The sequence below is a fragment of the Lycium barbarum genome, chromosome 7 (assembly GCF_019175385.1).
Source record: "Lycium barbarum isolate Lr01 chromosome 7, ASM1917538v2, whole genome shotgun sequence".
Taxonomy (NCBI): domain Eukaryota; kingdom Viridiplantae; phylum Streptophyta; class Magnoliopsida; order Solanales; family Solanaceae; genus Lycium; species Lycium barbarum.
Window position 1 is genome coordinate 107,203,594 of NC_083343.1, and position 20,783 is coordinate 107,224,376.

The 20,783-nt window shown below is 35.5% G+C and overlaps 2 protein-coding genes across 7 annotated transcripts; both read right to left on the bottom strand.

Annotated features, from left to right (window-relative positions):
• Positions 1 to 855: 855 nt before the first annotated feature.
• LOC132602390 (pectate lyase 1) lies at positions 856 to 4,613 on the bottom strand. The gene is made up of 4 exons (XM_060315261.1): positions 4,350 to 4,613; positions 2,942 to 3,297; positions 1,900 to 2,035; positions 856 to 1,309 (listed from the first exon to the last, which is right to left on the bottom strand). The coding sequence occupies exons 1-4, from the start codon at positions 4,596 to 4,598 to the stop codon at positions 1,082 to 1,084; spliced, it is 969 nt and encodes a 322-aa protein (XP_060171244.1). The 5' UTR covers positions 4,599 to 4,613; the 3' UTR covers positions 856 to 1,081.
• Positions 4,614 to 7,927: 3,314 nt separating this feature from the next.
• On the bottom strand, positions 7,928 to 19,262 carry LOC132603710 (serine/threonine protein phosphatase 2A 55 kDa regulatory subunit B beta isoform-like). Of its 6 annotated transcripts, none has more exons than XM_060316884.1 (15): positions 18,831 to 19,262; positions 15,232 to 15,335; positions 15,041 to 15,139; positions 14,596 to 14,715; positions 13,785 to 13,991; positions 13,033 to 13,124; positions 12,818 to 12,936; positions 12,553 to 12,676; positions 12,411 to 12,443; positions 12,202 to 12,325; positions 9,409 to 9,477; positions 9,226 to 9,317; positions 9,061 to 9,138; positions 8,900 to 8,967; positions 7,928 to 8,786 (listed from the first exon to the last, which is right to left on the bottom strand). In XM_060316884.1, exons 1-15 carry the CDS (start codon positions 18,922 to 18,924, stop codon positions 8,650 to 8,652), a joined length of 1,560 nt encoding a protein of 519 aa, XP_060172867.1. In that variant the 5' UTR covers positions 18,925 to 19,262; the 3' UTR covers positions 7,928 to 8,649. The 6 variants fall into 6 exon arrangements, with proteins under 6 accessions (XP_060172867.1, XP_060172871.1, XP_060172868.1 ...); XM_060316888.1 differs by having other exon boundaries at positions 8,900 to 8,970; positions 15,232 to 15,364; positions 18,831 to 19,260; XM_060316885.1 differs by having other exon boundaries at positions 8,900 to 8,970; positions 12,411 to 12,437; positions 18,831 to 19,259.
• Between the last annotated feature and the right edge of the window lie 1,521 nt (positions 19,263 to 20,783).

The window sequence follows — 20,783 nt, forward strand, 5'->3', positions numbered from 1 at the left end:
AATTTTGACAAACTAAATGTAAAACAAATCCTAATGGGGTCTTAGGTTCATGATCACATTTTTGGGCAGCTATACGGTGTTCGCCTGTTTATATAAATGGGCTATGGCAGACTAACTGTTAAATCTAAATTTGTGTAGATAAACAGATTTACCATGTTACAAAACTTACATTTTAGGAGTATAGAAAACCTTTTCTTTAAATATGAGTTTTGGAAGTTTTCTGTCTGGTGAATATATTATTACTTCTCTGACTTTTGTTATTTTAGCTTACTGTTCTCTGCCGGATTTTTTACACAGAACTCTTCCTTGCCTAGTATATAAATGTGTCAGATTCGTGAAGCTTGGATGTTTACTTCACATATATTATGATACAAAACATATTTTTGGCTGCGGAGATGTCCTTTTATGGAAAAGCGAGAGCGAAGTAGGTCCCTTTCGGAGAAAAAATAATAGAAGGAAAAGTTTTTGCTACTTTTCGTGTATTATGAAAAAACTGCATGAAATGTATCAATTTATTTTAAATATTTTAATCTATTCATTAAATTAATGGCAGGATTTGATACCCGCATCTAATCGAAATTGCATTTGAGTGCTCCCCCAAACATAAAGGGGAGCTCTTTCTTAGTGGGTCGCTACTTTGCTTGTGTTCTAATAGTAATAACAGGAAGAAACTAGGGAGCATGGTCCCTAGTCTTGTTTTTGCCGATCTGATTTTCTAGGGCATGGACGTCTTTGATTGGATGGATACAGATATGTAATAAGTGTGCGGTTAGGGTACTTATAGATCACTAGGTAGCCTAACTCGACCCAATGCTCAAAAGCCCCACGCCTTTGTTGGTCGGAAATTGCCGGGTCACTACAAACTATCACTCTGTAACAAGTACATATTGGTAAATAGAACCACGCAACATAGCTTATGACTTGCATATTATTACTACATTCAGGCTATACTACTACTATAACTGCAACATCAATTTTCCCTTCATTATTCTTAGAAAGAGATGTTATATGGAGCAAGCATGTCCATTTTCCAGTATAGTATAGTATTGATCATCATTTATCTCCAATTAGCCATTCATGTTCAGCAGGTAGAAGAGCTAGAACATTTTAAAGCACCTGCATTTCTTGTCAAGTCCTTGACTTTATTTCCATCTTCAACCTGAAAAGCTTGCCCCGGCGTATAGTTTGGCTTCACAGCCTCACGACCAGAACCCGATCCAACGAAAGACGCTCCGTTCGCAAATACATCTTCAACTGACTGGAAATTCCCTATCACTTCACCAACTGCACCCTCCTTTGTCCATGTAATCTGTACCATATATCATTTTTATCCAGTCAATGAATTACCACTCATTTCTAAACAACCGTTTGAATGTGTTTCGTGCTATTCAGACTCATTTCATAAATAAACAAGCATAACAGTCTTATCTGAAAGATTAAGTTATTAGAGTTGGGTACAACCCTGATATCAAATAAGTTTTCATTATAAATGAATATAACGAGTTGTCCTTGTAATAGCCTAAATACACCATAGGTGTGTGGTACAATAACAATTGATACAAGCTAAATCTTTTATTAGTATAATTAGGCCCAAGAAAGAGTTGTCTTCCTCCATATGTAAAAGGATGGAATAAACGAACTAATCAAATTTTTGGATGCTTTATTTTTATGAAGTGTTTCTTCCTCAATTCAATTTTTGAGAAAAATCATATCTTGAGTTTCATTTTCATTTTTATAAGAATGAATACTATGATTCACGTTTCGAACATGCATGAATTATTACTAAATGTACCATCATTTTCGATTTATATATAACGTTTAAGTGAATCAATTAATAACAAACCCTTCAAGATTCGAGACAATGACAAGAGAATGAGGAAAACATGTTAAAGTATTTACCTCTTTCTTTCCTTCTGTTGGTGCAAAGAAATAATTGGCCTGGCTCTTAATGCTTGGGTTCATGCTTCCTCCTATTGCATAGTTACCCCATCCCTTGTATTTATTGTTAACTACATGGGCATATCCATGACGAACCCTGCAAGATAATTAATCAATGGAAATTCAAAAATAAAAACAAAAGTTCATGTAGACCAGGGATTAAAATGGTTGAGTTGCATTTGGTCAAGTATAGGTTACGGATTTGAGGCGTGAAATAATATTTTAGTTAGTAAAATATAAGGGGGAAAAACTGCGTACTATATATATGCATAAATTCTTCTTTCCTTAGTTCCTACACTATAGTCCATTCAGAAGTGGATTCAAGATTTGAAGTTTATAAGTTCTTATAGTAATCTCAAATTAATTTATAATGATAACTGAGTTCACAATCAAATATTTGAATGATTTTTTTTATAAATATACAGGATATGAGCAAAAGCTACTGAGTTTCCGAACCCCTTTTTCCAGTAGAAAAGAGTTGAAAGAAATAGACGGGTTGTTCACATTTCATTTGATAGTTAGAAACGAATTAAAAGTTAAACAATGCTAATTCTAAGGGAAAAGGTTAGAAGAAAAATAAAGATGTCTCTTAAGTTGCCCACAATAATCCGTGAGTAGCACATCATGTAGTAATTTATTTTGAAGTTTCGAAAAGCTAAAAAATCTCCGAATTCAATGCAATTAATTACTCCCTCCGTCTATATTTACTTGCCATGTATTGACTTGACACGCTTATTAAGGAGCCTAAAATTGAATGACAATTTTACTATATCACACTAATTATTAGTAAGTCATCTAATGATTGAAATAAACATACTTTAAAAGTTGTGCAGCCACTAAGAAATCCTTGAACTTTTCAACCCAATAATTAATAATAAGGGTAAAATAAGTATGAAATGGTAAATTATCTCTTGTTTTTTCAAACTAAACAAATAAAAACGGACAACTATTTTAAGTATATAGGATAAATAAAAATGGACGGAGGGAGTGATTTGTAAAGTACCTTGGCATTCTCTGGTTGCAATTAGGACCAAAATAGTTGAATGCCACAGTAACTTTCATGTTCTTGTCTCGAAGGAATCCATCATCATGACCTAACAACATAACCTTGTCTTGTGTCCTAAACCAATTGTTGGAAATAGTAATATCTGTAGAACCACGAGTGACATCAATCAAACCATCTTCACTCTCAAAAAGGGTGTTGTGATCAATCCAAATCTTGGAAGAAGTCAACATTCTAATTGCATCTCCATCAACTGGACCAACATTTACAATTTTTCTATCAGGTCCCAAGACTGTTGATGCTGTTTGTGCCTTGCAATGGTGGATTCTTAGTCCATGAATAATCACATTTGTCACCTAAAATATCATGTCCAAAGTCATTATTATTTAATTAAAAAAAACATGATAGTTAACTATAGATACATACTCCCTTTGTCTCAAATTATTTGTCGTGTTTCTCTCTTACGCACCCCTTAAGAAAATATCAATTAGGGAGTTTTGACTATTTTACCTATGTCTAAATATATAATCACTCTTCATTTCATATTTATTCTATGTGTCATTTCCCCATAATTGAGGTATTTGTGGTCTTCACGAACGATTTCTACTAAGGGTAAAATGAAAAAAGAATTATGAATTTTGTCTTGAACTTCTAAAATGACAAATAATTTTAGATAACTATTTTTAAAAAACACGACAGATAATTTGAGACGAAGGAAATGTCTAGTAGTCAGAAGTGGATCCTGGATATAGAAGTTGCATTGTAAGTTTAGAGTGCGTCCAATTTATTAGTCCCTTCAGTCCATTTTAAATGTCATTTAAAGTTTTGACTCTCCCATCATGAAAATCACTTAGTAGCATTATATCATAAGGGTCGTTTGATTAAATCACCCTTTATCTCTCCTCAAAATAAATAATTATCGTTGAGACTAAGAAAATTGTATAGATTTACTGGAGCTAGGATAGATGTGATAAAAGATCGATAACTATAGCCTTCTTGGTTTCTGAAAGTGATGGTACTTATTTTGGACCACATTTGTTTGGCTAATACGACATTTCAAATGGATTGGAGGTAGGATATGTATCCAATTATTATCTTACACTTTTTTAGACCAATAGTTTTTTTTTTTTTTTCAATTTTATAAAATGACATTTAAAATGGATCAGAGGTATATAATATTGTAGGTATCCAAGTGTGCGTAAATTCGAGATAAAAGTAGTAGGATCCACTCGGAAGGGCTAGATTCGCATGTGTAATCTATTAGGAAAATGATTGACGCAACATATATACCTGACAGTGTAATTTGGTTGTACTATTAGTATATCTTAACATGTTGTATTCTATCTTATTTTTCAGGTGCAAAAATTAAAAGTTAAACTCTTAGAAAAATTGTGTTAGTGTTACATACCCTTTGGAGCATTAGACAAGCACCATCAGCAATGTTAACATTAACTCCACGGCCATCAATGGTGGTAAAGCTGCTAACTAAAAGGGGTTTTTGGAGCCTAATTTTCATGTCTCTTTCAAACGTTACCCAAATCTTTCCTTTAATATGCGTCATCGCATATCTTAGGGTTCCGGGTTTAGGGTTTAAGGGGTCGTCACTATTATCTGTAACCTTGTATTTAACGACATCGGGTCCAATATTATTAGTCATCTTTCCAGCATAACCAACAGAACATTTAGCTAATTGTTGCCTATGACTCCTCCAATTTGGATCTGTCCTCCAACATTTATCAATCACGTTAAATCCATGCACAAAACTTGTACTTGAAGTTGTTATTATTATAGTAAATAGAAGAGTTGATATGAAATATGAAGGCTTGTAAGTTTTCATCATTTTCTTGGAGAATTACGTTTTGAACTTTTATGTGTTTTGGCCAAAACTCAAAAGGTTTTGGATGCTTTTAATTGGAAAGTGAAAGGGTGATTGGAGGTATTTTATACATGAAATTTGTTTGTTAGTTTGTGATGGATGAGGACGTTTTGGTAAAAATAAATAAGAAATTGGATGGAAGAGGAATAGAGTTTACTATATTTATACATTAACGTAAATATAGTAGGGTTTCTATATTTACACATTATATAAAAATAGTAAACCCTCGAAAAATAAATAAATATAGTAAACGTTATTCCTCACCCATTCAGTTCTTGTATCTCTATTTGAAAAAGCCAAAAAGACACTTGGTCTGTTGTGTCTCTCAGAAGTTTAATGGAAAATAAGCTAAATAAAGTAGTACTCCCTTCGGATAAAAAAAAAAAGTTCAATTAGCCTTTTTTTCTCGGGTCAAAAAGAGTGTTCACTTATCAAATCAAGAAAGAATTTTTCTTATTTTTCAGATTTGCCCATATTAAGTGCTATGTGATCAAATTCAAATACCTATTTAATTAGGGGCAATTTAGTCAAATTACTTATTTTTTTCTAGGAGTTAGTATTTTTTTAAGGGGTATGTAAATAGCTAAGTAGACACTTATCCGGAGGGAGTACCTTATATGTATATATTTTTTCGCTCAATGCCTTAACTAGACACCAATGCTACGTGTGTTTTAACTACATTGGCTTCAATACTTACACGTGGATCTTGATGTAAAGTTAGAACTTAGTAAATAGCTCAAAAGATCGCCAAAATCATAAATATATATATTTGTAATTAATCCCCTATTTTTACTTGTAAAACGCCTAAAGAACTTTATTACTCACTATTAAATAGTTGTAAATGTAACAAAAAAACAAATTTCTAGTTTCATTCAACTACGATGAGTATCAGAATATTCGAAACCAACTCTTTGAAAGAGTCTGAATTAATTGCTTCCTGGATCACATTTAGCTCGAAGTTGTGAAGATATATTTATTTGCGCTTTTAAGCAGTGAGATTCAATTTTCTAAGTATCTAAACTACTACTCCATTCTTTTCATCTCATATGACCTTATTTAGCTTGATACGGACATTTAAATGTTAATATGATTGCGAGAATAACTAAATTCTGACAGCTGAAAAGTTAAATTGATAGACATAACATTAGATTAAGGCATACATTTGAATAGCTTAATGTATTTGAAATTCAAAATTTGAATTATCAAAAAATTTATATTTAAAGGAAATGATATCAAACATATTGAGCATTCTAGTCTTTTGCGTGGGCTACAGTTTCTACCTTATTGTGTGAACATTTTACGCAATTGACCATAAGTCTTTGAGATAATGATCTTTTTTACTAGTTTCACACCTCAACTATCAGTTATTCCTTTTTCGGAAAAGGGTCAAATATACCCCTGTACTTTCAGAAAAAGGTTAAATATACCCTTCCCGTTATACTTTGGGTCCAAATATACCCTTCCCGTTATACTTTGAGTTCAAATATACCCCTCTGTTATACTTTGGATCAAAATATACCCCTCCTCCGTTAAAATTGTCCATGGTAGACATGAGATATGACATGACACTGACAACTTGGTGAGGTGGACACCACATGGCATGCCACCTCACCACCCCAACCCATTACCCTTCTTTTCCCTTTCTTCTTACACCACTACCATCTCCTCCCCTTCACAAACTTTGCCACCATTAGCACCACCACACCACAATTAGAAAGTAATATTGTAGCATAATATCATGTCAAACTGAACGATTCATAAGTAATGGGCAGAGAATTGGTCCAACTGATGAAAGATTATGGAAATACAATGCGGGCAAAATTATGTGGGTTGAATGAACCAGAATATCTCGTTGTTGTGGGCATTGAAATCGTGTGTAAAGTTGGTTCATTTATTCACACAATTGCTTAAGAGGGAAAATTCATCTAGTTCAGTCCTTCATTGACTGCAACGATTTAAATCTTGCTATAAAGACTTTATTGATAATACTGGGCTGGGCCTATTTGTTTTAGGTTTCAGCTCATCTTGTTGCAGTATTTATGTTTAAAATCATACACATGCATTGTTACACCGTTGCATTGTTAAAAAGTTTCTTTTCTCCATTTTGAATACTTTGCTTTTGATGATTAGATTAGGTAAGTTTGAACGACCCTCAATGTGATAAATCATGAGAAGCTATTTTAGGGGTAGTGGTGCTGTAGTGCTTTAAAAGCGAATTAGAAAGTATACTGTAGCATAATATCATGTCAAACTGAAATATGATGAAAGTGGAGATGGTGGTGTGGCGGTGCTAATGGTGGCAAAGGTTGTGGAAGGGAGGAGATGGTAGTGGTGGAAGAAGAAAGGGAAGAGAGGGGTAATGGGTTGGGGTGGTGAGGTGGCATGCCATGTGGTGTCCAGCTCATCGAGTTGTCAGTGCCACGTCATATCTCATGTCCACCATGAACAATTTTAACGGAGGAGGGGTATATTTGGACCCAAAGTATAATAGAGGGGTATATTTGAGCACAAAGTATAATGAGAGGGGTATATTTGGACTCAAAGTATAACGAGGGATACATTTAACCCTTTTCTGATAGTACAGGGGTATATTTGATCCTTTTCCGTTCCTTTTTCCTACCTGAACTATCACCATCTATGTATAAAAACACACCTCAACTATCAGTTGTTCCCTTTCTAACCTGAACTATCACCATATTTCAAATAGAAAAAAGGAACATCTGATAATTGAGGCGTGTTTTAATACATAGATGGCAATAGTTCAGGTAGGAAAAAGAAACAGCTGATAGTTGAGGTGTGAAACTAGCGAAGAAATAATAGCTCAAACGTGTTTTTGACCATGAACTCTCAAGTCTTTTAGTTAAACTATACTGCAGTGATGCTACGATAAAACCTTTTCCTCTCTCCCCCAAAGAGCTTCTTTATGCTTGTGTCTAATTTCTAAAGCCAATTTGATTCCACTCAAGAGTAAAAATCAGGAAGTATTTCACAAGTTTGAATCTCTAAATTTTTTTCCTTATCCACAATGATCTTGCAAAAGAATAAGAATGTCATATTGAGCTTTTGATACACTTAAGAAGTAAAAAAACACGAGCTATATGCACATCACATGAATACAAATATCTCTTCCCAATAGTCAGAAAATGTTTTCCCAGAATTTATTCCATTACATTGGTCCAGAAGCAAAGTAAAACTAGCAAATTTTTATCCAACAAACTATTAAAACCTGAGATTATGAAGTGACAGAAGTTCAGTACCAGCCAGACTTTACCGAAGGAAAAAATACAGGTCAACAAATACAGGTGCTCTTCAACTTCTTTTACAGAAAAAAAAAAATCACTTTAGTTAATAATCTATAACAAAAAGCACACTAAGTTATCCTACAAAAAATAATGCTATCCAAGAAAATAAGCTTAACGCCATTGCCAGTTAGCAGCTGCTCCTTTTCAGCAAGATTCCGAGTAAAGCTACATTTACCTCAGCACTAGTGGCAAATTAGCACATCCAACAGTTTTTCCTGTAGGGAACCAACAATGACATTCTTTCCTGACTTCAACCCAATAAAATAGGAGATTTGGGAAAGGGTGAAGCGGAAACAGGGAGAAGGGAGCAAGAATCCCAGGCCATCTGTCTACTCACGAACGACTAAGTCGCTCAATTGGTGATCCTTTCAGCGACATGTGGACCCTGACGTCAAAAGCATGGAATACACCTTTTTGAGGCACCTGGAAGGGAGAAATTGTAGAACCCTCAAGTTGCTCCGAAAGAAAGCCTTTCCCGAAAAGCAACCCAAAAATGCTAACCAAGAAAACTACAAATCTCCTCTTATGACTTATGCGTAATACATATACAAGCTGTTTGCGGCAGCACAGGCTATGGAATTTTCAGTCGGATGCCATGCCAGATGAAGCAGTTTTGTTGTGAAATCGAATGAGTTTCCATTTGCATCAACACCTGAACTATCTGCTCCTGCAATGTGTACCACCACATACGACAGTATAATTAAGATCAGTGGGCAAAATGTTCATGCATAAAATATTATTTACATAAAATACATGAATATAATGTGTGAAAATGCAGACCTCTCCTGACAACACGTGTTATACTGCTGCTCAGGGACCTGGAAGGCCTTGAAGGAGTCTGGACTTGCCTTCTGGAGGAGCACAATCAAAGTCATCAGACTAAGGCATATTACAACACACTCAAAATGTGTTTACATGCCAAAAATATTTTGATTATGTACCTCATAGGGTTTTTGCTTGCTTCCAAGGTAGTTGCTTCAGTGCTCCCCGCAGCACAACCAAACACGCGGAAAAGATTGCTGATATGATAGTAATCATTTGTTGAAAATGAAGAAGAGGTGGAGAAATAATATGTAAAACAAAAGCTGAAAAGAAACTCTACAGACCTGTAAGATCCCGTTGCTACTCGCGTACCATCACCACTAAGGCAACACTCGAATTTATCAAAGATGGAATCATTCTCGTACAAGTCACAAAGCTGCAGAAGATGGAAAATGCATTGCTGATCAGCTCAACACGCAAAAGGATAACCAAGTTCACATAACACTCTGATAGCAAGAGTAATTCACCTTTGGTCTTAAATATTCATGAACCTGGAATGTTGAAACTGGACCAGAATCCATGTTTATGTCCCATAGCTGAAAAAGTGAAGCTTTGTTCAGTAACAAAAGGAACAATTCTTTTGTTGGCAGAAAAAGAAATTTCACTGACAACATGGAAAGAATATAAACTTCCTATATCGCGCTGGAAAAAACTAGACCTAGCAGGAATTTGGAAGTTCGAGTTGTGCCGGATAGAGAAAGAGTCTGTATGTCCGAGTAGGTGTGCTACATGCGCACAAACAGCAGAGACTGCTTTTAAGAGGGTGTTTAGATTGCCTTAAAGCTAGTCAAACGAGCTTAAAAGCATTTTTTGGCTAGTTTAGTGCTTGCAAAACATCAAAATTGTTTTTGTCAAGTGCTTTTAAACCAAAATAACCTATTGTTTAAAATAAACCTCATTCAACGCTCCCCTTTTTATGCAGTAAACATTTACTTATCAAAAAGTAAAAATACAGGCGGAGTAGTTCCTAAGATAAGACAAACCATAAAGATTAAACCCTAATTCAATTCTTCAATGTGCAATGACTCCACAAAACCAGCCAATTATATCTATGGAACAATTCGAATAATCAATCAGATCCCTCCTTTATCTTCATCAAACTCAAGACTACTTCACCTGTTTTAGAGATAGACCCATGCCAGATAACACATTCAATACATTTGACTGCAGCTTCGGGACATCTCTGCAATCAAATTAGTATGAATTTTTTTTGCAGTCTCCATCTCTTACCACGGACAACAATCGATAGAAAATTACCTTTTGCAAGAATTGTTTGAGTAAAGAGGGTGAGATTTCAAGTCATAACGACAACAGTATGAAAGCAAAAATACTCGTTGAATTTTCATTGATACCCGACTTGTGGGATCACACTGGGTGGTTGTTGTTGAAATTTCATTGATACGTAAAGATGAAATGTACCCGTGGAAGTTCAACTAACCCAAAATTATATTATAAAATAAATTCAAATCTTCTGATGATATACAAAAGCTTTCGACATCTTCAATCAGGAAGAACTAAAGCAAGTGGATTGGGATAGATTAGTCGCATATAATTGCAAAATGGAAGCAGCAGGAATGGTACATTTTGCAAGCCAGGCGGTCTTATTCATCACCACAATTGTTAATATCATTAATATGAAAAGAGCATTTCTCCTCATGAACCAAAATCTATGCATAAAACACTGAAACTTAACAGATCTTAAACCAGACCGCAGAAATACTGAGTTTAAGCTTTATGCAGCAATTTGCAAAGGTAAACTCAAGCATCATAGATATGCATAATGTGTCATCTTATTAAAATAAGCGGAAGAACAGAAAAACATCCACCAGGACGTAATTCAATCTCTCCGGAAACCCCAGAGACATTCATTTAAAATAGTACCCCAAGAAAACCTCCAAAAGCACAGAGTATATTTGCATTTTAAATGCAATTGAAGTTTTATGGAGTTTTAATCATGAGTGTCATAAATAAAGAGTGAATGGCTAAAAAAAACCACAAAATTATCATCGTTTCACAAGTTTCATACTTGAACTACTGGGTGTTTCTGTTACTGCCGAACTATAATTTTTGAACATTAAACCCCCGAAGGGACAGATAGCAAAGAGTTTGTAACGACTTTCTGAATGGCACGTTTGGAGATGAGAAAATGATGCCACGCTGGTTTTAACGGCTAATTAAGCTGAAGATTAATATTTTTTACAGTTTTTATTATTTTTCCTCTTCTTTATTTCCTATATATTCTTTAGTTATTCTTCATCTTCTTTAACCGAATTGATCTGGATTTGTGTATTTGGGTTTCATCTTGATTTACTTATCCCTTTCTTCTTCCATTTTTCCCCATATTATTGAAAGAACACCTTCTTCAACACTCCATTCCTTGATTTCATATCTTCTTGAAAAACGAGGTTGTGGGCAGCCCGCTCAAACCTAGGAAAATATTAATTTTTGAAAGAAAAAACCCTAATTGAAACCCCTCCAAAAGAAGGTCCTACTTTTTTGACAATCCCTAATTTCAACCCCCCCCCCCCCCCCCCCCCACACACACACAAAAAAAAAAAAAGAGAGAGAATACAGTAAAGAGCTAGTGTTCTTCAACCTTACGGCAAAACCAACGACCAATCCCTTTCTTTTTTTGGTTCTTTTATTCGGGTTTTCACTTTTAATAATTAACTAGTTTATCTGATTTTCTGTATTAACTTTAATGAAGTTTTCATTTGAACTGAAAATATAATGCCACGTGTAGTGCCACTAGGTGCATTGAACAATATTCTTCCGGGGGTTTTTAACCTTCAAAAAATATAGTTCAGGGGGTAACAGAAACATCGATAGTTTTTAAAACTTGCAAAACAGTGATATTGCACCACTTGGTACATTTTTTTTAAGCATATAGGAGCATGAAATACACGCACCAACAAATATTGAGCCGGGGGAGGGGGGGTAACCCTATAAAGTTATAGTTCGGGGGTAATGGAAACAAGGATAGTTTGAGTATGACATTTGCAAAAAAGTGATAGCTTCAAAGAGGGGGGGGGGGGGGGGGGGGGGTTGCGGGTAATGTGTCCAAGGAAGGACGGACATGACCCATTCTGACATCACCTTCTCAGCACTCGGTTTCACATATGCACCTTTTACAGAACAAGGCATGCCCTTCTACTGATTTAATAATATGAACGTGAAGTACAAAAAAATTATGATGTGCGCCTCTCCAATCAAGCAACTGAAATATGCAGATCCAGCATAGACAAACAAAGTAAACCAACCTTAAGGGTCATGTAGTCACGACTAAGTATGTATCTTCCATCCTTCGCAAATTTAATATCTGAAATTGAAGCAATTATCTCAGTGAAAAAAGATCTTGAACCAGGTGCTTCCTGTTCCTCAAACCTGCATACAGGGAACGCCAGAATTCCCAATTTATTAAAGTTATGAAAAAGTAATTTAAAATACAAACTTCGAACTTGAAAAATACATTTCCAGTGTTCCCCGCTGATAGCACCTACATCTTCCCGGATATTATCATGCACAGTTAAGAGTTTGCTTCAATGTAGAGCCAACATAAGAAGAAATAACATGAGAACAGAAATAATAAAAGCTATTAATGCGATACTCACAATTTAGAATGTGAATCGCACAAAGCTGACTGCCGCAAATCTATTAGACGAACTGATCCTTTTGAACTACTATAAGCTAATGTGTTACAATGTGTAGGATGGAATTCTGCTGATGTTATCACCTCTGCAGTATCAAATAGTATCTAGTTAAAGCTTAGTATCTATCGGAAAGCACAAGCATATTTTATAGTAGTAAAAGTCGGGGTGGGGCAGGGGGGGCGGGGGCGCTATGACCTAAATTGAAATCATTGCACGAAAAATGTACCAGTAAGATCTTCCATGTTTGTTGGCTTGACATCGACAATATTGAAACTTTGATTACTTATTTCCAAGTTCCAAAGGTTTATTCGAAGATCATCGGCTGATATGAACGTTTCACCATCACTAAGTGGAAAAGAGGAGAGAAATTTTCATAAGCTCTCATAGACTAGAACTCAAAAGATGGTGAAGCATATTTACAACTGTAACCAGGATCTTCACCTGTTATTTGATATAGAATTAATATGGTAGTCATGAGCATGTGCATACACTCTTCTACACCGTGCAAGAAGGCTGGTCTCATTGCTCGTCACCTAAAGTTCACATAATGCAAGATTTAAAAAGAGATTCAAGTCAAATTTATCAAACGACATTAGTCCTAGGGAGGATGAAGCAGGCTACATTCATTGGAAATTCCTAATACCCTCGAAGAAAAAATTCAAGGCACAAGTCAGGTGAATGTTTAGATAATCCAAGCCAGACATGTCAAGAATTATAGCACCTAAGTGCGGGCCAATATTCATGCAAGCTCATAGTGGCATGTACAAGTCATGTAAAGGCATATGCAGATAAAGGCTAGCTTGTATGTTCAATTCGAACTTTTAATGAATAGACATATACACAAATACCTAGTCTTTCTGTTGCACTCGGCCTCAAATGTTAAAAGAAACTTATTAACTAAGTTACACTGTTACAGACATAATACAAAATATCTTTCAAACGACCAGGATTATAAAATGATCATTACATCAATCCACTTGAACTGCAGTCCAACTTTTTATCTAAACTACTGCAGTCCCCAACATGTATTTTATAAAACTGAACAAATCGTTTTTGACAGGTAAGATTAGATAGAGTTCAAAGAAATCAAAGGGCACAAGTGCACATCATCGATAGGCTATAGATTGACAAACTTGACATATCATCAACATCATAAACAAACATAACATAATAGGTTAAGCAAGAACAGCTACCACAGGCAGACGTAGTGAGGAAATCCCTTCAGGTGGAAATGACAAATCATTGCTCAAAGAACTGTAAGCTTTATCTCCATAGCCCCCATTTGCAAGACACTGCTTTGGGCTGGAACATAAACTCGAATTGGCTACACTGCCATTTCCAGCAGCTTTGGAATAGTCAATATTCATTTCAGATATTTTCTTAACTTTCTTCTCTTGGACCTGAAATATTAAGGCAAAAGCGATTTGAAAGGAAATCAAGTAAATTGATACACAGCCATGACATAAGATAGCCACATTCAGAAGTAGATAGTTTAAGAAATACATCATATCTTGACTATTACAAATGGAAGAGTTGATACATGGCTGATATAAAACTATGAGACAAAAAGATGTTTTGCAAGCAATTCGTGCAAACTGTTCAATCGCATTCCAACCAAAAAACAAATTCATATCCAGTATCAACATTCCATTTACCACAACAATACCACAACGTTTAAAGAGGAGATCATGTCACACTACAACCCTGAAATAACTATTAATATCGCTCCCCAATAAAGCGGTTGCATCTCTGAACTGGTATTTCCTCTCTTTTGTAATTTATGCATCTTGATACTTTTGTTAATAATAATCTACTTCATAAAAAACTGTTATGTATCTTAAGCCTAGGAAAATAATTTAGAAAAGATTAGAACTCATTTTTATTTAACTAAATAAACTGTGCAAGCAACCAATCTTCCACAATGCATTTTTTATGGGTCAATCATCTACAATGCATTATTACCCCAAAGAATCAATGGAGAAGTGAGTCAAAAAAATAACTTACCTTCCAATACTTAATAGTTTTGTCATTAGTAGATAGAAGAAAGAGGGCACCATTTGCTGTTTGGCACCACCGGATCTTGTTGATTTTCTCCTCAATCTCCAAACTCTTCAAATAATCAAACTGAATGGAAAGATACGGCAGAAGAAATTATACTTCTTTTTGAAGCCATAAAAAGACAGAAAGCACAGCAGATGGAGGAATGCGGCATAGCATAGAGGCCGAGGCAATCAATCCTAAGTCTATAGTTGCATTTTGATAGAGGATCAGGCAGCTCAAAGGACCCTTTCTGTCCAAAAGTCATGAAGGTAGAATAATAACATCATCCTGATGTTCTTTTGTATGTTTCCAGGAAAGTTCATCATTCATGAGTTCCTAGAGAGAAATTACACCAGAAAAGAAGGATCGGGAGAAAAGGAAGTGCAAAGAGCAGAGAAGAGGTGCGTACCTCAGGCTCGTGGCTTTGAAATTCTGTCTTGTAGCGGAACTCTGGATGCCGACCAACTGGATAGTCCACTCTCTCTAACTCTCGTTGACTTCCACCATGCTAATGAAAACAATGCACACAAAATACATGATCATGAAAACAATCAATTTTAAAGTAATTAAATATTCTAAAAGTAAACAGAAGAAACCTACCTCCTTGGTATCGGTCCTTTCAAATAATACCACCCTACCCCCACGATCCCCAGTGGCAAGATGGTCACCAGTTCTATCAAACTCAATGGCTGAGATTATATCAACTGCAATCACGAAGACAAATACATACATCCTGAGAGTCAAAGAAGGGGGTCATAAAGCATCTAAATATAGTGAGCCTTCCACAACTGTGGAACCCTGTATAAATTCAAGAACATTAATTGCATTTCTAATGCAGTTTTTTTATATGAGCCATCTACATATCGTCCAGCTTACCGAGGACATGACCTTAGATAGGAGGTTATGGAGGACACGGATTAGGGTAGAAGGTTAGTAGGTAGGTAGCGTCGTTCTACTTATTCTTCATACTAGTAGTGAGTGTTGTCAAAGGCGCGCTTAAGCCCTGAACCGATGCTCAAAACATGTTGAGCGCTTCGCCTCGCTTTATGTGAGCTTCAGTGTCATCATCAACGCTCTAAGACATACTTTTCCTTGCCAATGAGCCTCTCTTGAAAAGATGACACTAGATAATTGATATTTCACTTTATTTTTTTTGATTAAGCACCGGGTGTCCGGGTCTCTTTGAGCCCCGACTAATCCCGGGGGTGCACAGGCCCTCGGCAAGGAGTTTCCCGCAAGTGCACCACGGGTAATTCAGGGTTTTACCCCAGTCCGATGGCCCTCAGAAATTGTTTGCACCCAATGGGTTTCGAACTTGAGACCTTGAAAGGGAGCAAACCCCAAGGCTCAAGCCAATTACCACCAGGCCAACCCCTGAGGGTTTAATTGATATTTCACTTTATTGTTATGTTTTTACAATTTGTTTGTCTATATATTTGTTATTCATGCTTATTATTATTAGTCTTGGGCTAAACATATATATGTTTTTTATTTTTGCACCATTGCGCCTTTTTCCATTAAGGTTTAATTGATATTTCACTTTATTGTTATGTTTTTACAATTTGTTTGTCTATATATTTGTTATTCATGCTTATTATTATTAGTCTTGGGCTAAACATATATATGTTTTTTATTTTTGCACCATTGCGCCTTTTTCCATTAAAGCCCACGCATTATTTGTGCTTAGCGCTTAAAGCCCCTGCTGACCTTGCAGCTTTTTTGCGCTTTGCGCTTTTCGCTTTTGATAGCACTGGTAGTGATAGTATTACTCTTGTAGTTTGTTGTCCTTTGATTTCTGTATCTGTTGTTTTCTTGTGCTTTGAACATGGCATGTAGGACATTTTAAATTAAAGAATTACTAAATATAGAAAGTGGCACTCTTTTTCAAGAGACTAAAAGGAAAATACAACGCCTATATTGGAACAGAGTTAGTAAGAACTACAGTGAATCTGAATTTGGTGTTGCCACAGACATGGCTATCCAGAAAGCCACACATACTATAAGCACATATTATAGATGAACAAGGCTGTAGACACAAAAAGAAGACGCCCACGAGTCAAGAAAACTAATTTCATGTACAAGGACTTCTCTGACTTGCGGTCGGTGTTGATATTTAACACTCTTTGGAAAACCTCAGCAATCTGTTTAGTATTCATACCTCCTTTAATAGCAGTGACCACAGTCTCGATATATGTAACCAATAAAACCATGAGGCAAAAGAGAAGGAAGAAAATGTAAACAAATAAAACCATCTTTAAGTGCAATTTAAACTTTAGTAGATGGACTTGGATGACACTATTCTATGACAAGTTCTATTAGTTCACAAGTAAAATCCTAAATTCAATTTCATCCTCCGGCAGACTATAATTCAAGCCTCGTCTAAGCAAATTAGCAATAACACATCAATTAAAACCAAAACTTCCTAAGAGCTTGTACTTCATGTGGTTTTAGTACTAATACATAATTGAATTACATTAATCCTACGCCCTATTTTAGCCTTACAGTGAAGGTCATACCTTCATACTGATACTAGTCCTTTGGCAATAAAATCAGAAATTTTCTACACAATGCTAGCAATAATTGAGCAAGAAGCATTCAGCCTTTCCTACTTAGCCGGGAGCCTTCTTCAACCGAGTTCACAGTTGGACAACCTTAACTTTAGCACTCTAGTTTGGTGAGAAGTACTTATGCGGGAGCCTATATAACATGCTACAATACTCCACTGAACAAATTTTAAGTGCTTCTTGTGAAAAGGATAATCTTATTTACAGCAGAACAGAAAACCCAAATCTTCTTCACAAATAGTGCAGCTTATAATGAATAACTTGGCCTACTCAAGCCTACATCTCCACGGAAATCTTGAGTCTTTTCACAAGTCACACAAGGTGTTAGTCCGACCTTGACCATTATCGGTCCCGACTTCAACTCCCACCTTAGACGATACAAATTGGTTTCCAATCATCCTTTTTTGCAACATCCCTCTCAATCTCAAGAAGCTCAAGGCATGGAACTATAGAATGTCCAGTGAACGTCAATAACGGCCTTTGCCAAAATAGAAGTAGGAAGTAACATTACATACAAATGCACAAAGAAAATCTAGTCTCGCATAGAGACTTATAGCCTGTTTGGCCAAGCTTGTAAAATCAACTTATTTTGAAAAGTGCTTTTTCAAAACTACTTTCCAAAAAAGTGCTTTTGGTGAGAAGCAGTCTATATTTGGCCAAATAATTTGAAAAGCACTTTTTGAGCAGCAGTTAATGTTTGGCTAAACTTTTAGAAAGTGCTTCTTAGTGTATTTTCTCAAAAGTGCTTTTCATAGAAGTGCTTTTGGGGAAAAACTACTTTTTTAGCTTCTGAAAAACAGCTTCTGCTACTCTACAAAAACACTTTTTTCTCCTAAAAGCTTGCCAAACACCTAAAAAGAGCAACCCGGTGCACTAAGCTCCCACGATGTGCGGGATCCGAGGAAAGTCCGGACCACAAAGGTTTAATATACGCAGCCTTACCTTGCATTTCAGCAAGAGGTTGTTTCCACGGCTCGAACCCGTAACCTCCTGGTCACAAGTCAGCAACTCTACCCGTTACACCAAGGCTCCCCTTCCTTGGCCAAACACCTCGCTTTTTTTAAAATAAGCACTTTTCAGAAGGGAAAAAAAAAACACTTTTGGCCTCCCAAAAGCTTGGCCAAACAAGCAATTACACCCTTATGATACACATTTGGGTAGACATGCTTCAACACATTTGCTCTATAGCAATACATGACCAAGATTAACATTTCATCTGATGCTTGCGAGTAAAGTTCACAAAAGAATACACAACACACTACAGTTCCATATACTTGTTACACTTCACTTCCATACAGTCAATTGACCAAAAACAACATGCAAATCAATCAATCAATCAGATCCAGTATCGAAAAAAGCAACAGATTCGTCCTACTCGCAATTTAATAACTTCAATTTCTCGCAAATTAACCAAATAAAACATCACGAAAACCCTAATTGACACTAAAATGAGTATGGATCCATGGATAAAATAAAATTCAGTTTTTTTTTTCATTCTTGTCCTACTTGCAATTTAATAACTTAAATTCCTCACAAATTAACCAAATAAAACATCAATATCCCATACGAAAACCCTAATTAATTACACTATCACAAAAATGAGCATGGATCCAGTGTTCGCGGTAACAGGATTACCTTCCTGTACTTCTTCGCCAGCTGTCCGTTCACCAAAAACCTGTGAAAATTTCCACTCTAACGGACCCGCCGTAACTTCTCCACCACCTTTCATCGAATTTCTTTTTTATTTTCTTCTTCCCAATAAATAAATCAAATAAATAAGTGAAAAAAAATCGGCGATCAAATCGAAGATTCTAGAATAGAAGGACAAAATGGTCAATTCATGAGAAGCGATCTCCGGTAGAAGGTTCTAGAAGAATCGCCGATGTCAGAAGAAGATCGGAAAAGGTTCAAAGAAGAAGAACATGTTGGATTCAGATTCATCAACCATTATAAAACGACGACGTATATATTTATATAAGCCTTAAACACAGATTGAGATTTGAGATTCTCTCTCTAATGGAGTAGTAGTGAACCGTTTTTTGCCATCGGAATAACAAATATGCATTCTTTTTTCTCTATGTTCTATCTATAATGACAAAATCACAAAAATGGTCCCTTATGTTCGACAGTAAGTTCAGAATAGTCCTGGACAGTTTGGATCCTTTTAGTCTCAGGTTAAATATTTATTTATTGTGCAACTTTTTGAGATGTAATTTGTTATACTCCCTTCATTTCGATGTGTTTATCTGGATTTGACTTGGCAATAAGTTTGAGAAAGTAAAGAAAAACATTTAATAACAAAGTTACATAAAATGTATCAAAATATATTTAATCATGTCATAATTAAAGTATTCTCAAATAAGGAAAGACTCGTACTTTTTAAACGAACTAAAATGGAAAGTAAGATAAATAAATTGAAACAGATGCAGTATCTTTTAATGTCTAGTGCAGTTTGTTGTCATTGTTGCATTTCTTGGTGCATAATTAAATCCTTTTTTTTTCATTTTTTTGTCAAATCTAACCGACAAAGTTCTATAAATATTTGATGGAGACTAAAAGTGTTATCTTTTAGTAAACTTAACTGACCAAAACTGTTAAGTGCATACTTAGGGATTGTTTTCAACATACCCTCAAACATAAGGGACCATTTTTGTCATTTTCTCTGTGTAGTCCATTTTTCTCTTTCTCTCTCTTCATTTTATATTTTTGCAGAAGCCATGTTAATCTTACATGTGGTGATATAATTTGGTGAAATAGTATTTTTAATTGGTTGAAGTTCTATCAATTGTCTAAGTGGCCGTGATGAGGAGGTGAGAATAGTAAAAAAAAAAAAAAAAAAAGAGGTAATTGGGAAGTTATGCTATTGAAGGACACGAAGATAAAGGTTGTCTGAATTATTGAATTGACGTTTATGTCCTCGGCTTTATCTGCTTTTTTATTAAAAAAAATAACAAAGAGTAAGAGCATGTTTGGCCTAGGCCTGCGCACGAATCGGTTTGGTTCGGTTTTGGCCATTATCTAGTTGAAATTTTGAATTTTGACTTTCTAAAATTCTCTACCAAACTCGATCCATTCTAGGTTCAATTCAATTCATTTTTTATTATTTCGGTTCGGTTACACAAATCGATTTGTTCGAAATTTAAACAAACAACTATTTTCATTTCAGTTTTAGAGTAAACATAGCCAAAAATAATAAATCCTAAATTTGCAGCCTTATAACCAAGACATTAACCAAGAAAAAACTATAAACTTGCAAACATAATATCATATAAATAGCAAAAAAAGAGCTTGACAACTTGTGCAAGCATACAAATCCGCCAATACCATATTACGTATACCAAATTAATAATTCAGCATCTTGCAACTTGCAAGCAGACAAGCATAATAACTCAGTTTGCATCCTCCAAAAAAACAAAAAAACTCTAATTTGTACAGGCTAAGATCAAAGAACACAAAGCCATGGATGGAGGCAATGGCGAAAAGGCAAAGATGGCTCGTGAGAAGAACGCTGAAAAGATGAATGACCAAAAGGGAAGTCAGCTTGAGGCCAACAAGAAGGCCATTAATATCCAATGCAAGGTGTGCATG